The 18,730-nt window shown below is 36.8% G+C and overlaps 1 protein-coding gene across 5 annotated transcripts in view; it reads left to right on the top strand.

Annotated features, from left to right (window-relative positions):
* Positions 1 to 18,730, top strand: part of BLTP1 (bridge-like lipid transfer protein family member 1) — a 244,407-nt gene that overhangs the window by 179,528 nt on the left and 46,149 nt on the right. For all 5 annotated transcript variants that reach the window (XM_058293107.2, XM_058293097.2, XM_058293100.2 and 2 more), the window contains 6 exons: positions 740 to 837; positions 2,059 to 2,244; positions 3,253 to 3,421; positions 10,615 to 10,826; positions 11,953 to 12,151; positions 15,467 to 15,526. In XM_058293107.2, coding sequence (XP_058149090.1) covers positions 740 to 837; positions 2,059 to 2,244; positions 3,253 to 3,421; positions 10,615 to 10,826; positions 11,953 to 12,151; positions 15,467 to 15,526 — 924 coding nt within the window. The remainder of the gene's footprint in view (positions 1 to 739; positions 838 to 2,058; positions 2,245 to 3,252; positions 3,422 to 10,614; positions 10,827 to 11,952; positions 12,152 to 15,466; positions 15,527 to 18,730) is intronic.

The following is an 18,730-nucleotide window of genomic DNA, read 5'->3' as shown; positions in this document are numbered from 1 at the left end:
GATAATCATGAATAATGTATACCTCATACAGTTGTTAAGCGGTTTGAATTAGTATGTGATAAAGCGCTTAGAAGAGCGCTGGGCACATAGTAAACATTCAGTAAATACTAGTACACTTAAAATTAGGTATTAGAGTCTACAAGGTTGAAAAGGTAGGTAATGAATAAAAAAAGCACACAAATGAGGGGAAAGAGGGAAAGTGAGTTAAGGGAGCAGTGATGTAATAGGAATTTTACCTCTATGAGATACTAGGTTTTTTTTTTTCCTTCTAATTTCAGGACAGTGTGTTGCTGTCACACTCTATTATTTGCACATGTTTCCTTGTTTCTCATTTCCCTACTTTAGTTTTTTTTTCATTCTTTTTTGTTTGCAGCCCATTTAAATATAAACAACAAAGATCATATTTTTGATTGAATAAAAATCCATCCAGTTTACTTTTATCCTTCAAATATATTTTTTGAGATGTGTAATATGGTTTGCTTTAATTATTTGTATAACGCTTTATTTGAACCTTATAAAATGTTTTTAATAAATGTCTATGTATCCCGAATTTTCCATATTTTATAACTATACCTATCTGTCTCTGCCTTAGTGAAATATAACTCAGATATCTCTGTTAAAGACTAGATTAATGTCTCGTGTAAAAAAAAACTGTGTGAATTTTTTTCAAAATGTACAAAATTGTTATTTTCTTTTTAAAGAAATTGCCCTAAACCCTCAAATATTTAACCTCTACTAGGTGGGGAGCAGCCTATTCCTCTCTGGAATGAACATGATGGAACAGCTGATGGAGATAAACCTAAAATTCTCCTGTATTCCCTGAACTTACAGTTTAAGGTAATATTTTCTAACTAATTAATGTAACCTTGTTATAGAAAAATTGTTATAATACAAAAATTTACCAAATAGAAAACAAAAACAAACTGTAATTTCATCTACTCAGAAAAAAAGGCTGTAACAATTGTTTTTTATTTTGTTTTGTTTTTAACAATTTATTTTATTTATTTCTCTCCCCTTCCCCCGCCCCCCCCCCCCCCCGCCCCCGCCGTTGTCTGCTCTCTCTTTCCATTCACTGTGTGTTCTGTGTCTGCTTGCATTATCAGGTGGCACTGGGAAACTGTATCTCTTTTTTTGTTCTGTCATCTTGCTGCGTCAGCTCTCTGTGTATGCAGCGCCACTCCTGGGTGGGCTGTACTTTTTTCACACAGGGCGACTCTCCTTGCGGGGCACACTCCTTGCGCATGGGGCACCCCTAAGTGACATGGCACTCCTTGTGTGCAGCAACACTGCACATTGGCCAGCTTACCATATGGGTCAGGACGACCTGGGTCTTGAACCCTGGACCCTCCATGTGGTAGACAAATGCTCTGTCAGTTGGGCCACGTCCACTTCCCTAATGATTGTTGAATATCCTTCAGGACTTTTTAGCTATTTCTATTTATAAATATATAAAAATATGTATATGCATTTATTTATGCATTTTTTAAATTCTTGGATACCATTCCATGTCAACATTAGATCAATTTTATCTTTTAAGCAGGTATGTATTTACATATATACCAATACCAATTTATTTAACCACTTCTCTTCTGATGAACATTTCTATTTTTTCCAGTTTATGGCTGCTATAACTTATTTGGCAAGAAATATTTTTGTAAACTTTTCCAACTAACAGTTTGTCAAATTATAAATCTTATTAGTGTTTCTGGAAAGATTAATTAGATAATAGTGTTCTTAAAAAGAAAGCTTATTTTTTAATTAAATAGTCATTTGGTTATAATTAATGTAATAGTGAGCATTCTGGATTTTAAATACAGATTACTTAAATGAAATGTAATAGCTAAAAAATTTCTTAGAGTCATGAGCTTTAAAGAATGTTACCAGTTTTATCAGCTTATTGGATATATCCTGTGCACATTTTTAAACATGACTATCATATATTAAAAGATTAGAATTTGAATTTTTGGAAGATTGATGTAATCAAATTTGAATTTGAATGGTTGGTACATTGTTGATTTAAGATACTTTTTTTCCCTCTCCTAACCTATAATCTGCTAGGGTATTCAAGTAACAGCCACAACTCCATCAATGAGAGCTGTGAGATTTGAAACTGGATTGATTGAACTGGAACTCTCAAACCGACTTCAAACCAAAGCTTCACCAGGAAGCAGCAGTTATCTGAAACTATTTGGTAAATGCCAAGTAGATTTAAATTTGGCATTAGGACAAATTGTCAAACATCAGGTGAGTTCAGTTAATGTTAATATCTGTAGAATTGTAGCTTTTAAATTTTGCACATCAATTTGAACTACTTTAACCTACATATAGCTATATGTACCAAAGTATTTAACCTGAGTTCCTAAAGTTTCTAATTGTAAATTTATTAAAAACTCAGTAAATAAGGCCTTTACAGTTTTAGCATGGCATTTCATTGAGTATTGTGGCAGCATATTGTTATAGTTTAGTGCAAATTCAATAATATGAAATGTAATCCAGTATCTTCATAAATATTTGCATTTATTTTTCTCATGATTTTGCTAAATATTTTCATTTCAATGCCTTGTACTAACATTCAAAGTTCTTAAACTTTTACTAAGTTTATTTGGTGACCTGTAGAATATTGGCAGCTTTTGCATACTACAAAGTTAAACATATAAAATCAAAATAAGTTACTCATAGTCTCTATTTTATAAAAATTACCTTTCTTAGATCATTGTGATTTTTCCCTTTTTTGTTTGTTTTTACTTTGCTAAAAATTGTGATGTAGATTTAACAATTTCCCCCTTTGGGTTTGAAGAATCAATTAAAAGTTCTTCAGTAATTGAATGAAAGTTACATTTTCAGAATTGAATGGCTATTTTATAGCTTATGTGGGGGAGAAAATGAGCAAAATTTTCTTGTCATCCCTAGAAAAACAGTTTTTTCCAATGGAAACATTTAGAAAGGAAGAAGAAAGATTTAATTATTTTGAAACATGTAATTATACATTACCATTCAGAATATGAACCTCACCCTAGCTTTTGCATGACCTTTATCTATGACTTCACATTTATTTCTTCTATGATCATTCATATTGTGTTTTAATGTCAAATGTATATGGTGCAGAATATAAGGAATACAGCACTGAAAAACAAAATCGAGGAAAATGTACTATAGTTCTTTGGTGAGCAATACCATTAATGATATATATTTTTTAATTTCACAACATACTTTCCATTATTTTATTTTATTGAGCTTTAAATGTTTTTTTAGGTTTATGAGGAAGCGGGTTCTGATTTTCATCAAGTTGCCTATTTTAAAACCAGAATTGGATTAAGAAATGCTCTTCGAGAAGAAATCAGTGGTTCTTCAGATAGGGAAGCTGTGCTTATTACTTTGAATAGACCAATTGTTTATGCACAGCCTGTGGCCTTTGACAGAGGTAAGATAATGTTCATTATTCTTATCTTCTAAGACTTAGACATTGTTTGCAAATGTTGAATAAAAATCATCAGTAGGTGGACCATTGACCCTGAGGTGCAGCAGTGCTCAGAGATATATTCACCAAATGCAATGAATGTCTAATGATGATGGGGGAGGTTGTTGTAATGGGGGGAGGAGGGGGGTGAGGGGGGTGGGAGGTATATGGGGACCTCATTTTTTTTAATGTAACATTAAAAAAATAAAGACAAAAAAAATCTGTAGTTTACTAGTGTAAATAAATACTTAGTAACTAAATGGCCTCTAAATCTGAAATATGAGCAACTAAAAAATATTTCTTGCTTATTCACTTCATTTTTTTTTAAGTTATTTTACATTTTATAAGTGATTTTGTTCTCTCCATGAATCCATAGGTGTCTTTGAGTCAGAGTTTTAATTCTAAATCAAGTGTTTAGATAACTAATATACCTGTTTGTGTTTGGGGACTAGGTATGTTCATTTATTCTTTAACCGTTTGTTACGTATTCTCTAGAAGTAGAATGCAAAGATGAAAAACAGGATCCCTGTCGTCTTAGTTTGCCAGTGGTTGCCAATGCAATATACCATAAATAGGTTGATTGTTATAATGGGAATTTTATTAGGGGAAAATATTACAGTTCTGAGGTTGTGAAAATGTCTAAATCAAAGCATCATCAGCAATTCTTTCTCACCAGAGGTCAGCTGCTAGCAGATCCTGGAGTCCTGCCACATGGCAAGGCAAGATGGTGGGTCTGCTGGTCTCTACTTTCTCTTGAGCTCAGCTGTGGGGAGTCAGTCGCCTCTCGCTGGTCCTCATCTCAGCCTCTCAGGGCTTCTTTGTCTTTTTGCAGATGTAGGTGAACCTGGAGCCCTCTTTCTCATGGCAGGATCAGAATGGCAGGGCTCCCTTTTTCTGAGTCTCATCTTTCTCTCTGTATGACCTAAGTCATACCTCACTGTTGTAGTCCAATCCAATGACCTAAGGCAGTCTGATCAAATGATCTAATCACAGGCTTTTGAACTGAATCTAATCAAAAGACCCCATCTACACTGCATTTACAAGCACAAGTATGGGTTAGCTTAAGAACATAATTTTCTGTCCACAAAAGACAATCCAGGACACGTCTTCAAAGATCTTTTAGTCCATTGCGGAAAGAGACCAAAGTAGAAAGAGTAGAATTAGAAGTATATGTTTCAGGAGCTGAGGGAATATCTTTCCTTTTTTTTTTTTTTTTTTTTTTAAGATTTATTTATTTCTCTCCCTCCCCTCCCCGCCCCCATTGTCTGCTCTCTGTGTCCATTGGCTGTGTGTTCTTCTGTGTCTGCTTGTATTCTCATCAGGCGTCACTGGGGATCTTTGTCTCTTTTTGTTGCATCATCTTGCTGCATCAGTTCTCCGTGTGTATGGCACCACTCCTGTGCTGGCTGCGGTTTCGCGTGGGGTGACTTTCCTTGTGCACAGCAGCACTGTGCGTGGACCAGCTCACCACGGGAGTCAGGAGGCCCTGGGTATCGATCCCTTGGACCACCTATATGGTAGGAGGATGCTCTATCTGTTGAGCCACATCCACTTTCCAAGAGTGTCTATCTTTGCCTTTCTTCTTAGAGGAGGAAATAATACTTGAGATAAGACTTAGGATTAAGAGTTTATCAAGTAGACATAAAATGAAAGCTTCTCTTATTTTTTTATATTCCAGTCCCTGGAATATAGTAAGAACTAAATAAAGATTTGCGAAATGGGAGAGATAGGAATGGGGGCAGATGGAAGGAGAGAGAATTACAAATGAATGTAAAGGAGTACAAAGACCTATGAAATGGGGAAGTAGAGCTGAAAGATAGACAGGGTCTAATTAACATGTATTGGGCAAATAGGTTTGAATTTTATTATGGAGATAATGAGTCATTAAGGAGCCATTTAAGATTTAGAATGGAGTTGGGCATTGGCTGATAAGGCGTGTTTACTAGAAAATTGCTCTTTTGGCAGTTTGATGGATTACATTTGTATTCCTAAATCCAGTGCCCATTCTTTGACTCATCATCTTTTTTTAAAAAGATTTATTTTTTATTTATTTCTCTCCCCTTCCCTCAACCCCCAGTTGTCTCCATTCTCTGTGTATTCTTCTGTGACCGCTCCTATCCTTATCAGTGGCACTGGGAATGTGTGTCTCTTTTTGTTGCGTCATCTTGTTGTGTCAGTTCTCCGTGTATGTGGCGCCAGTCTTGGGCAGGCTGCACTCTTTTGCACTGGGCGGCTCTCCTTGTGGGGCACACTCCTTGCGCATGGGGCTACCCTACGCGGGGGACACCCCTGCGTGGCAGGGCACTCCTTGCGCGCATCAGCACTGTGCATGGGCCAGCGCCACATGGGTCAAGGAGGCCCGGGGTTTGAACCGCAGACCTCCCATGTGGTAGGCGGGTGCCCTATCCATTGGGCCTAGTCCACGTCCCTGATTCTTCATCTTATGGACCTCTCTTTAGTTTCAGCAACTCCTTAAAGTACTTTCTACTCTAGACATCATGACACAATACTTCCTTGCTTTTCCTCTTCTCTCTTTGACTGTGACATCTTTAACTCCTTTTTAGGGTCATCCTTCTATATCTCACCTTTAGATGAAGATTTTTCTTAAGGTTCTTGTTAACAAACTCAAATATCTATATGAGCCATGTAGGTAAATGTCTATGAATCACACATTAGGGAATGTTATAGACTGTGGAACTTCCTCCTATTTGTGACCTCTGCACCGTATTTTCTCCTTAGGCAGTCTTACTTATTGTCCGTGACTTCATTTGCCACACGTGCTACTTTGCCTCTTTCACATTTGAGCTCAAGGCTAGAGTATCCAACTCCTTACAGACATCTTCATTTGGATGATGAAAAGGTACCACAAAACCAGTGTGTTATACCAGTCTTATAAATGGCACCATCATCTGTCTACTTACTAAGCTGGAAAAGCTAGTTTTATCTTTGAATCCTTACTTTCCCCCAATTTCCTATCCATCAGGACATTGTGCCTATGTTAACTGTTAAACATGTCTTTCTACATCTCTCGATTGTCACCATCAACATTCTGGCCAAATCTTTCACCTGTACCTGCTAGAAGCCTCTTTTCTAGTTTCCAGGCCCTCTACCTATCTGTTAAAAATATGTACAGCCAGATCCGATCTTGCTGCTGGCACCACTCAGAAAATACAAAAAAAGAAAAAACAACTGATTCCTAGTGCTCTCTAAGTGTGGCCTGTAAGGCCCTACAAATTTTGGCTCTCACTCTCCAGCCTTATTTCATACCACTGTATCTCTCCTGCATTTCATTTCTTCTTTTGCAATATCTCAAATTCCCTATGTAGATGCTGCTTTTCTGCCTCCCAACCTAGCTAATTCTTCTCTTCCTTAACAAAAATGTTATTTCCTAAAGGAACTCTTATTTGACTTCTTTCTAAATCAAATGCCTTTAATGTATACTACTAGCATTATGTACTTCTCCTTTAAGAATTTTAAATGAGAGTAAAATAAGCTTTATGAGGTTAGGGACTGAGTCTGTTTTTGTTTGTTACTCCATCCTGGTGCTTAGCAGATGATAGGCATTCAACAAATACATTGTTGAAAAATGACTGAATAAATAAATACCCAGACCTGAACTTTCTTCTTCCTTCTGTCATTATGCAATTCTTTCTCTTATATATACTTTTTTTATGACATTTTTAAAATTTTCATTTTTAATGAAGCTTTAGATTGCATTAGTGTCACATAACTACATAGGGGATTCCCATGCCCCACCCCCTAACCCTCCCAAATTTCCCCATATTAACAATATCCTTCATTATTGTGGTATATTTGTTACAATTGATGAACACATATTGAAGCATTGCTACTAACCATGGACTATAGTTTATACTTTACCTTCTATCCCGCACAATTTTGTAGGTTATGACAAAATATGTAATGGCCTATATCTGTCATTGCAGTGTCATGCAGAACAATTCTAATGTCTCCAAAATGCTCCCATATTACACCTATTCTTCCCTCTCCCTCCCCTTAGAACCTCGGGTGGCAACTGCCTTTATATCAATGATACAAGTTCTCCCATGACTAGAATAGTAATATGTCTATAACAAAATAATAATAAGCCTATTTAGTCCATTATTCATTCCCCAATCTTGAGGATTTGGGGATGGTGATACCCACTCTGTTTCTAATTGAGAGGGGGCATAGGTGTCATGGGGCAGATGGATGGAACTGTCTTGATTGCAGTTGGAGACACTTTCTGTTCCTCGGGGTGGGTGTTGCCCATCATCTTCTTGTTAGTTGTCCTGAGTAGGTCCAGTGAACTGAACAGTAGATGTTGCAGTTCTGCTCAAGTGACACATGAATGAACCAAATAATAATAGTGCTAATTATAGGTTCAAATGAAGGCAGAAGAGCCATGTGTAGGGAAAGTATAAATGAGTCCCTGTCTCATTGGGAATCATAAATTCCAGAGTAAGGCCCACTGACAGGGTGCCAAATTCCTGAGCTTATCTGTCCTTATAGTGTCTGGATGTCTCTATAGGCCGCAGAGGCCCTGCTGTCTGAGGCACTGTTTATTGTGCAATCAATGAGATCCTGCTGAGACGTGTATAAGCATAACCTCAACCTCTTGAATGACCTCCTGACTCACTTTGAATTCTCTTAGTCATTAAAACTCATTTGAATTTAATATTTCTCCCTCTTGGTCAAGGTATTTTTCTAGATTCATTGCCAGTTGGTGCTTGGTAATAATCCCTTGGTGCCAGGTAGGCTCATTTTTGGAGGTCATGTACTAAAGCTGGTGGGAAGGTAGTGCATTTATATGCTGAGTTTGGCTTAGGGAGAGGCCACATTTGGCTTAGGGGAGGCTTTCAGGAGGTAACTCTTAGGCAATATATAATACTAGGCCAAGTTTCAATACTCGCGGAGGATTCTTGCCATTATATTATAGAATGTAGCAGGACTCCCCAGGATGGGAATTCAGTATTCTTTCAGTTATTGTGTGAGTCTCCACCCACTGAGACAATACCCCATGAGCACTTAGAGGCATGCCCCAGGTGCACACCTCTGCACACATCCCCCATCACTGACATCCCATACCAGTGATCCTCCCTGGTACAGTTGTGACCCTTCTGCGATCCAAAACCTTTCCAAAAATGAAGCCAACAAAATAACCAAATAAAATTAATAAGAAAATAAAACAATAATAGTTTTTTTAAAAACAAAATACAGAAAAATTTTTTTATTGAAATTAAATTTTTTAAAATTTTAATTTTTTTGTCTTTCATCACTGTAAGATCTATTGTCTTTTATGTCCAATGACAATTTCTTCCATATATTCCCCCTCTTATTTTTTTCATTTTATCTTCAAAGAAGCTTAAGGTTACAAAAAAGTCACATAGGAAATATAGGGGATTCCCGTATACCCCATGCCCTACACCTTTTCCACTCTCCCCTATTAATAACATTTTACATGCAGATGGTACATTTGTTACAATTGATGTGCAAATATTGAAGCATCGCTACTAACTATGGTCAGTGGTTTACATTATGATTTACATTTTGGACTATACACTTTTATAAATTTCGATGCAATTTAAAATGGCCTATATCCATTATTGCAAGATCATGCAAAACAATTCCAAACCCCTAAAAATGCCGTGTCCCAGTTCTTCCATTCTTCCCTCTCCTTCCCCTCAGTGTTGGAAACTGAGGCATAGTGGTCTCACAAGGAGAGATGTGCTGTTTCCATGGCTATGCTTGCACCCTAAGGAATGTGGTAATTAAGAGTTCCTGACAAACAGGATGAAGCTGTTAAAGGCCGAAAGAAAAGATGCGTACATACCTTTTGTAGTAAATAGAACACTTAGACTTTATACCTTGAGATAAGATTTTTTTAGTTCCTTAGTAATGCTGATAGTTAACTGCATGTTGCTGCTTGTTGTCTCATAGACTGGGTTTATAGAGAGCCCCTTGTAAACAATAAAGTTGTCTGAGGAGTCTCTACTCGCAGACCCCCTGATCCCAGCTCTCTCGTTCTTTCATTTTCTTTCTCTCTCTCCCTCCCTTTCTCCCTCCCTTTCTCCCTCTCTTTCTCCCTCTCTCTCTCCCTCTCTTCCTCTCTCCCTCCCTTTCCCTCTGCCTCTCCCTCTCCCTCTGCCTCTTGGTCTCCCTCTCCCTCTCTCTCTCTCCCCCTCTCTCCCTCTCCCTCTCTCCCTCTCTCCCTCTCCCTCGCTCTCTCTCCCCGTTTTCTCTTTCTTTCATTCTTGATACCCTTCAGATCCAAATCTCCAACATCTGGCGCACTTCCTCAGAACCTGTGGTAACCACTGAGTTTCAACTTTTGAGGAATAAGATTCATATTTACGTGCAGTAATATTTAGGGCTTGACATATTGGTCTATTTTCTTGTACTGGGCACTGCCTATGTTCTTGAGGGATTCTTGTACCTCTCACTGAGAATATTGCAGGACTCCCCAGGATGGGAGTTTAAATTTTTGTGTGGGTTTCCACCCACTGAGATAACACACTATGACAAGATGAACACCTAGATATTCCACAGGAGCATGCACCAGGTGCGCCCCCTCCTGCACAACCCCCCACACTGACACCCCACACCAGTAATTGCCAAAAGAACATTCCCAACATTGTAATTTTAACAATAGACCTACACTACATATCCCCAGATTCACCTGCTCCTTCCTCCAAATCTCCCCCCAGTTCAATGGACTGTCCAACCCAACCCCCCACCCTACTCCTCCTCAGAGACCAGCACCGCTGATCCCAATCAAACGTCACTGTACCATTCTCATGCCCATCCACTGCTCAACCACACTCTTCCACCCTGTCACAGATTTTGCCCATATAGATATCAGCTCACCACCCTCTTCTCCCTTTTACATTTATATAGAATATAAATACGTTTATGTACGCTAAAGCTCTTTTAAAATTTTTTTTAAAAATTTTTGTTTTTAAAGGAGCTTTAGTTTACATAAATGTTAAATTAAAAATATGGGGGATTCTTTTATCTATTAGGTTGACTAGCTCGTTTTTGATCTTTTCTAATTCTAATGTTTCAATCAATGGGTTTTGGCAGCTCTTGAATTTTGCTTGCGATTTAACTTTACAGTGTTGATTTTAATTTTGTTTCTTCCTTCCCTTAATTATTAAAAGCTGTGCTGTTTTGGCTGAATTATAAGGCTGCCTATGACAATTGGAATGAACAACGAATGGCTTTACATAAGGATATTCATATGGCTACAAAGGAAGTGGTAGATATGTTACCTGGTATCCAGCAAACATCAGCCCAGGCCTTTGGGACTCTCTTTCTCCAGCTCACTGTTAATGATCTGGGAATTTGCCTGCCTATCACTAATACTGCACAGGTACAAAATATTAAGTCATATTCCAGAATTAAAAACCATGTATTTCTATCAGCCATTTCTATATGTACACACCATAGCAATAGATTTTTCAGGAAAATGGTTTTTAACTTGAGTCCAGTAAATAGCAAGTGAGAGTGAACACCTTCAGCCATTATTCATCCATGACATGTTAAATCTGAGTCACATGAGATTTTTCTCTTAAGCGCTCTGATGTGCTCCAGATGAATGATGAGATTGGCAGTCTTAGGATAATTGTAGTTTTTGTCTTGACAAATAAGATACTTAGTTTTCAGTCTTCTTACTCTTTTGATCTGTTTTTTAACAGAAAAAGTCTTTGGTGTAGACTTGTTTATAAAATGGAAACAAGAGGACTTTTAAGAATACTATTAAGTGATGTTTAATTGTCTCATCTATAATAGTACAAGGAATTCCAAAACAGTTTTAAACTGTAATATTTAATGATAATGAAACCTCAAACTATGTGTATACTTGGATAAAGCAAGAATATATTTCTTCATAACTTAGGAACAAACCTCAGGAATACATATTTGGATGCACATATATATGAGAGAGAAAGGGCTGTGAGTCCCCTTCAGGCCAAGAAGTAACCACTGTAACAGTAAAAAACAGAGGTCTAAATTTTGCTGTTATAATTTACCTTAAATAACTTGTAACCAATTGTTGAAAAAATGTATCTTTAGTATTTTGTTTGGCAAGGCAGAGGCAGGGTTAAGAAAATCTCTGTATTGGGCATTGGAAACATGGCCACTACATTTCCGGATTTCCAGGAATTAAAAAATGGTAGTTTTTTGTGGCTTGATAGACAGGGCTCAGGAAGGCCATATGTACTACCTATGCTTAGAGAGCTCCTCACAACTATAAAGCAAGCTTGGGGTACAGAAGTACATAATAAGGCAAGTTTAGTAAAAAAAAAAGTATACATGGCAAGTATATTTCACTTAAGCCATTTAATTTTTAAAAACAGGAATCTTCCTGGGTTGCTTTTTAATAAAGATTTCCAGGCATGGTCCTTTATAGATTTTTGTTCTTAGGAATCTCTGAGGATTTCTAAGTAAATAATTCATCACCTTTTTTTGTCTTATTTCTTCTTTAATATATTTTGCAGTCTAATCATACTGGAGACCTTGACACTGGTTCTGCTTTGGTACTGACCATTGAAAGTACTCTCATCACTGCCTGCTCTTCAGAATCTCTGGTTAGTAAAGGGCATTTCAAAAACTTCTGTATCCGTTTTGCTGATGGCTTTGAGACATCGTGGGATGACTGGAAGCCAGAAATTCGTGGCGATCTAGTGATGAATGCCTGTGAGTCTCCTTTATTTTCTATATGAAGTTTAAAATTTAAAATAAATAAAACAATAAGTCTCCTTTTATAAAACTAGAGGATGATCAGGTATAAGAATGTTTTTAGACTTTGTGAAAAAGGGCTATTTCTGGTTAAAAGTACCAAAACATATTTGCGAAAACCTAAAGCATGAATTACATAAGTCATTCTTTTTGATAGTTTGGTATTTGGAGATTTGCTCACTCCCTGATATTTCCTGTTAGTGATCCATGAATGTCCAAGTAAGACATCTTTGTTCTGTGGGAATTTTGAAAGAAAGTGATGAATGTGTAAGACTTAATTCATCTTATAACATAAAACATGCTTAATTAACCAGGATCAAGAACTCCAGCCCTAATTATTGATATACGTAAATCCACATTTCCAAATTTGTAGGAATTCATAGTATAGCTTGAAGGAATTCCTCCAGTTCCATAAGGTTGGAAATAACTAAAGCTGTCTATATGCTATCTTGGAGGTATAGTTATTTATTGGTGTCTATTTTAATATTTTAAATACTATAATAGAATTGATAAGCTATGCTTAATCTTAATAATGAAGAAAAGTTATATTTGAGGAATTAAAAGATTATGGACTAAAATTTCTCATCCTATCTTATAAACCAAAATTATTATATAATTACTTTTTACAAGGTGGTATGTCATGGTTGACACTTTTTTTTTTTTTTTTTTCACTCTCCACCAAAAGGAAATCTTTCCAATTCTGGGTCTTCTCCTAGGAAAGGGAAACCTTTCAATTATTCTTACATCAAAAATTGAAGATTTAGGATTTAATGTTGACTAAAACTTAGATTAAAAGTATAGGTGAAATGCTTGGTTTTGAGTACTTTGCATTTAGAAAATTCATAGATAAAATACTAAGGTTTCTTTGAACCAGTTCAGATTACTAAGAGGACATTATACCAGAATACTCACATCTAAAATCCAGAAGACTGAAAAAAGCCTTTATCGAAAATCTTTATAAATTATTACTTTCCTCAGCTGTTATATATGTTTAGAAAAGTCATTGTAACGTATTTATAACTTTTTTGGGTTTTTTTTTTTATTAAAAAGCAAAAATTAATTTAAACTTACTGGTTTTTATTAAGATTCCACATCCTTGACATCATTATGTTCATTAGAATGAATAAAATATATTTGGGAACAAAGGAAGTGCACACAATTTTCTTAATAGTTTATCTTAAAGTGAAATGCATAAAAAATATTAGATAATTTTTTAGTCTTCCTCTGACTCTAAATCAAAAACATTAAAAAGCATGAACAAATAGTAACTCACCACCTCAGTAATATATTCTTTCAACAAAGTAGAACCCTGCCATGTTAATGTAATAAGCTGAATACTGTATTTTAGGTTTTAGAGAGTAGTGAAAGACTTGTTTTTGTTACATGCTTATTGTGTTGATTTCTTGCAAGAGTTGGGGGAATGGAGGAGGTGAGCAGAGTAATTGTTTTATTGACATAAACTATAGGAATTCCAATTTATAAAATGGGCAAATTCGTGTGAAGATTATACTAGTAGTGAGTGTACTTGGATATAATTAGCATTTCATATTTTTTAAAAGAGATGAATATTAAACAAAGAAATAAGGAATGGTAGGATTATGTTTTGGGATTTTTTTTTACAGGTCGTTTTTAAAATGTGACTTGGAAAAAAGTTTGGTCAGTGAAATCTCTTCTTCAGGTGATAATGTGTTTTTGAAAATGCAGTCAAATCTTTCAAGGACAATCTATAGGAAGAGATTCAGAAGTAGATAGGATCTAGACCAGTTTCATTAAAATGTATTTAAAATAATTATATAAGCCATTTGAAATTTGAAGGGCTCCATTTTCCCATTAAAACCTAGATAGCAGGGAGTGGATGTGGCTTAGTGGTTGAGTACCTGCTTCCCACATACTAGGTCCTGAGTTTAATCCCTGGTACCTCCTAAAAAAACAAAAAGCCTGGGTAGCATTTGGTCATACTTGTAGGAGAATAGTAGGAAAATTGCCATCCTGAATTCAGGCTAATGATTGCTCCAACCCAGCATTAACTTAGTTTTTTTTTGAAATTCTATGCCATGTTTTGGGATAGAAGTCCTAAAAGTTTTCTACCACTTTTTTTTTTTTAACTTGGCCTCAATTTGTACTACTCATATTCCAAAGGATTTTCTTTTCAGTCTAACATTCTTTGACTTGATAAAGAAATCTAGGTTTCTTTTCACTCAAATATCACATCTAATTCTCTCTTAATTTATAATTTGCATGTGAAGCATTGGTACCAGATGGTTAAAGTATATAAGTTAGATTTTAAAGTAATTGGCAATATCTTAAAAAACAGTATAATGGAAATTATTACTTAATAATAAATTTATCCTTTCTCCCAAAATAAGTTGTATTTCTAAGTTGGAATGATTTTTTTTCTTTTCAAAATAAGGAATAGCTGAAATTTTATACCAAAGTACCTAGGAAAGGAATAGCAAGTCCAAATTCAGTAAATTGAATACCAATTTAAGATTCAGAGTGCATTAAGAAAGAATGAATTAAATTTCCTTTAAGATGTGTGCTGTCAGGTTTATATTGATACTTGGTTTCTGTTACAGATTACTGAGAAAGTATCTTAGGTCTTTCCTTAGAGTTTACTTTGTTTAAAAGTTCTTTCAAGGATAGTATGTCCTTTACTGTTCAAAATTGTTGAATTTAATTAACCTCTTTTTTGAAGCTGACCTTATTAAAGCTAAGTGATAGAAAATGTTTCAAATTTAAAGTCATATGAAATGTTCTGATCATAGATCCCTGACTTTCTGAGATTGCCATCATGGCAGCCAGTCATTTTCTCTCATAAAATACTCTTTATCAAAGATCAAGAGAGGACTGATGAATAATGATTCTGACCTAATGCAGCAGTTTTTAGTTATTAAAAATGATTTTTAATCATTTGCAATCTTTAAGTGTCATTTACTTATGGTGGTAAGAAATGTCATAGCATCCTGTATATTAGTGGAAAGCCAACTAGACTTTCAGAGTTGGCCAGGCATTGTCCCTCAGGTAAATCACATGCAGAATGTGAAGGTAAAGCTGCAGTTAAATTGTTAAAATCATAGAATAAGATTTTGTAAGATATGGAATATATCTTAGAAGTCATTTAAGGTGGCTCTTTTATTTTGCTGATTAGGAACTGAGATTTAGGCTAGTAATCCTATTTTGTAGTTAGATAAGAATCTGTGGGTAGAAATTGTAATGCAATATTTAATTACAAGCATGTTTTTATTAAAAACTATTTTGGGGTGACTTGTGCAGGTGTAGTTCCAGATGGCACCTATGAAGTATGTTCAAGGACTACAGGACAAGCAGCAGCAGGTGAGTTCACATACAGTATTACTTTTCATACTTATGTTAGGAGAATCCTGCCTTGATTTTAATGGTCTGAGGGTCTTTTAGTTTAAGCTACTCCTGGTATCCCCTGTTTTTCAAACTATTTTACAGTAGTTTCCACATATATTTATCTATTGAACAATTATTAATCAGATACCTACTCTGTACAAATTATACTACAAAATGCTTTGAGAAAAACAAAGATGGATATACTTTATACCCTCAATAAATTTAAATTCTGATAACACAGTTAAGGCATATTCAGAAAAATTGTACTGGAATAAGTGATAAATATAATAAATTACAAATTCCAATTGCTATTGAAATTTGGAGGGAAGGAAATTTCTGAATATTGGAGGATACAGGGATCAGAACTTCATTGGAGAATGAGCATTTAAATAGGAACTTGAAGGATGAATAAAGCATTGCTCAAGCGAAAACTGGAAGGCGTGGATCAGTTAAAATACAGAGAACAGCATCAATCATAATGTCAGAGCACAGTATCTAGTCAGAGTTGTCCAATTTGGCTTAAAGAGAATTATGTGGAAAATAAGATGAGAAAAATCATAAATGCCAAACTAAGGAGTTTGGACTTGATTTTGGTGAGCAGTGGGAAGCCACTGAATGTTTCTGAAAAAAGAGGGCAGGTGGTGACACTATCAAAGGGGACACTTTCAAAGATGGGAGGGGAAAAAAATCTTAAGGTAATCATACAAGTAGTAATGACTTGACTAAGATGATAGCACAACATAATTTATTTCACTTGGTATAAAATTGGACAAGGTACGCTAAAAGGAAATATTTTAGATCTTTTTTTTTAAAGATTTATTTTTTATTTATTTCTCTCCCCCCCACACCAGTTGTCTGCTCTCTTTGTCCATTTGCTGTGTGTTCTTCTATGACCGCTTCTATCCTTATCAGCGGCACCAGGAATCTGTGTTTCTTTTTGTTGCATCATCTTGTTGTGTCACCTCTCCATGTGTGCAGTGCCATTCTTGGGCAGGCTGCACTTCCTTTCATGCTGAGTGGCTCTCCTTAGGGGCACACTCCTTGCGCTTGGGGCTCTCCTACGCGGGGGACACTGCTGCATGGCATGGCACTCCTTGCGTGCATCAGCACTGTGCATGGGCCAGCTCCATACCGGTCAAGGAGGCCCGGAGTTTGAACCGCAGACCTCCCATGTGGTAGGCGGATGCCCTATCCATTGGGCCAAGCCTGCTTCCCATTTAAGATCTTTTAAATGTTAAAGAAGGTGCATTAGTCAGCCAAAGAGATGCTGATGCAAAGTACCAGAAATCTGTTGGCTTTTATAAATGGTATTTATTTGGGGTAAAAGCCTTACAGTTACAAGGCCCTAAAGAGTCCAGCTCAAGGTTGCTTTCTCACCAAAGTCAGTTGCCACATGTTGAAACAAGATGGTTGATATACTCTGCCTGGTCTCTCAGGACCTTCTCAGCTGCTCAGATGTTCTGTTCTCCTCAGCTGCAAACTATCAGGTAAATGGCTCATCTCTCTTCCCCGGACTTTAGCTGTTTGAGCCTTCTCTTTTCTGTCACATGGCAGGGCTGAAATGACCACGTTCTCCTCATAGAAATGTGTCTTCTTGAGTGAGTATCTGTTATATCAGCCCACCAAGTGGGCAGGGACTCAGCCTGAGTCACGCCCTACTGATAAGGTCGAATCAAAGCCTTAAATTGATTTTATCAAATAAACTTAAAACCTTTGAATTTAATGCAATCAAAGTATATCATGTCCAGAATAGATTAGTTTACAAACATTATCTTTCTTTCTTTTGGGATTCATAAATAATCTCAGACTTCCACACTGTACCCTAAATCCCAAAAAAAAATTACAATATCATAAAAAATCTTAAATTTTATCAGTAGCAATGCCAAGACAAAATCACATCACAGTCAGTTATAGAAATATGGTTTATCTTGGGACAAAATCTGCTCTGGCTGTAGATCTGTGAAACTTACAAAACAAGTTATCTGCTTCCAATACACAGGGGGACAAATATAGGATAAACATTTGCATTACCACAAGGAGAATTTGGAAGGGAAACGTGTCACTGGTCCCCAACAGTTCCAAAAATCTACAGGACATACTTTATTAGATTTGAAAGTTTGAGAGTCATTATTAAGATGATGGTTTCTTCTCCTTGGGCTTCATAGGGGCCCACCCTTTCCACAGGCTTGCCCAACGGCCATTTTCTTGGTTCCATCCTCATCAAGCATCTGGGTGGCGATCAAGCTCCAGACCTAACCCTCCAAGAACATTGGGGTGATAGCCACACTTTCCCCAGTCCCTGGGGTACAGTCTCAACCCCCTTAGTACAATGAGGTGGCAGCAGCATTCTTCCTAATCTCTGGCATACAGGCTCAACCTCCTCAGAACAGTGAAGTGGCAACCTGGCCTTCCCTAATCTATGGGAAATAGGCCTCCTTTCTCAGAGCCATGGGGTGATGACCTCATACTCCCCAACCTATGTGGAACAGGTACACACCTCTCAGAGCAATGGGGTGGCAACCTCACACTCCCAAACCTATGGGGAATGTGCTCCACCCTCTCTGTAGCTTGGAGCGGCAAAACTCCCCCTGAATAATGGGCTGGAACATCCACCCTCTTCAAATGCCAGGGCAAACTCACCCTTTCCATATACATGGGTAGGGTCCCTCTCTTGGCCCAAAGGAGATGTCTTAATTCCAAATTTCAGCTTCCATGGAATTCCTCTTAAAGCTGTTTTTCCTTCCCTCTCTCCCCTCCATGTGTTTTTTAGGCTGACAGTGGTTTTGTTCATATAGCTCTCACAAAAAGCTTGTTGGTTTAGCATGTAGGAAGCAGAGGTCCAAGCCATCAGACAGTAAGATTTTCTACAAGTCTTTCCTAGATAACTGCATTTTTAATCCTGACTTATAGGTTCCAAGTTTAGTTAATTCCTCAAATGGGGCACTGTCATCTGGGGGCTTGATTTCCCAAATCAGTTTCTGGTTTCTTTGTGCCCAACAATTCAGTTCTCAGCTTATCTCTTTGCTCTAACATTTGCTATAAGCTGCAAGGAGAAGCCAAGCCACATTCTCCAAGTGTACTTTGGAAAGCTCTTCAGCTAAATGCCCAAGGTTACCTTTTCAAATTCTGCCTTCTGTATAATATCAGAAATCAATCTTGTGTAATTCTCTGCAACTTTAA

Source organism: Dasypus novemcinctus, chromosome 1 (assembly GCF_030445035.2).
Source record: "Dasypus novemcinctus isolate mDasNov1 chromosome 1, mDasNov1.1.hap2, whole genome shotgun sequence".
NCBI classification, from domain to species: domain Eukaryota; kingdom Metazoa; phylum Chordata; class Mammalia; order Cingulata; family Dasypodidae; genus Dasypus; species Dasypus novemcinctus.
Note: the sequence above shows the minus strand (reverse complement) of the source record. Positions and strands in the feature narration are given on the sequence as shown.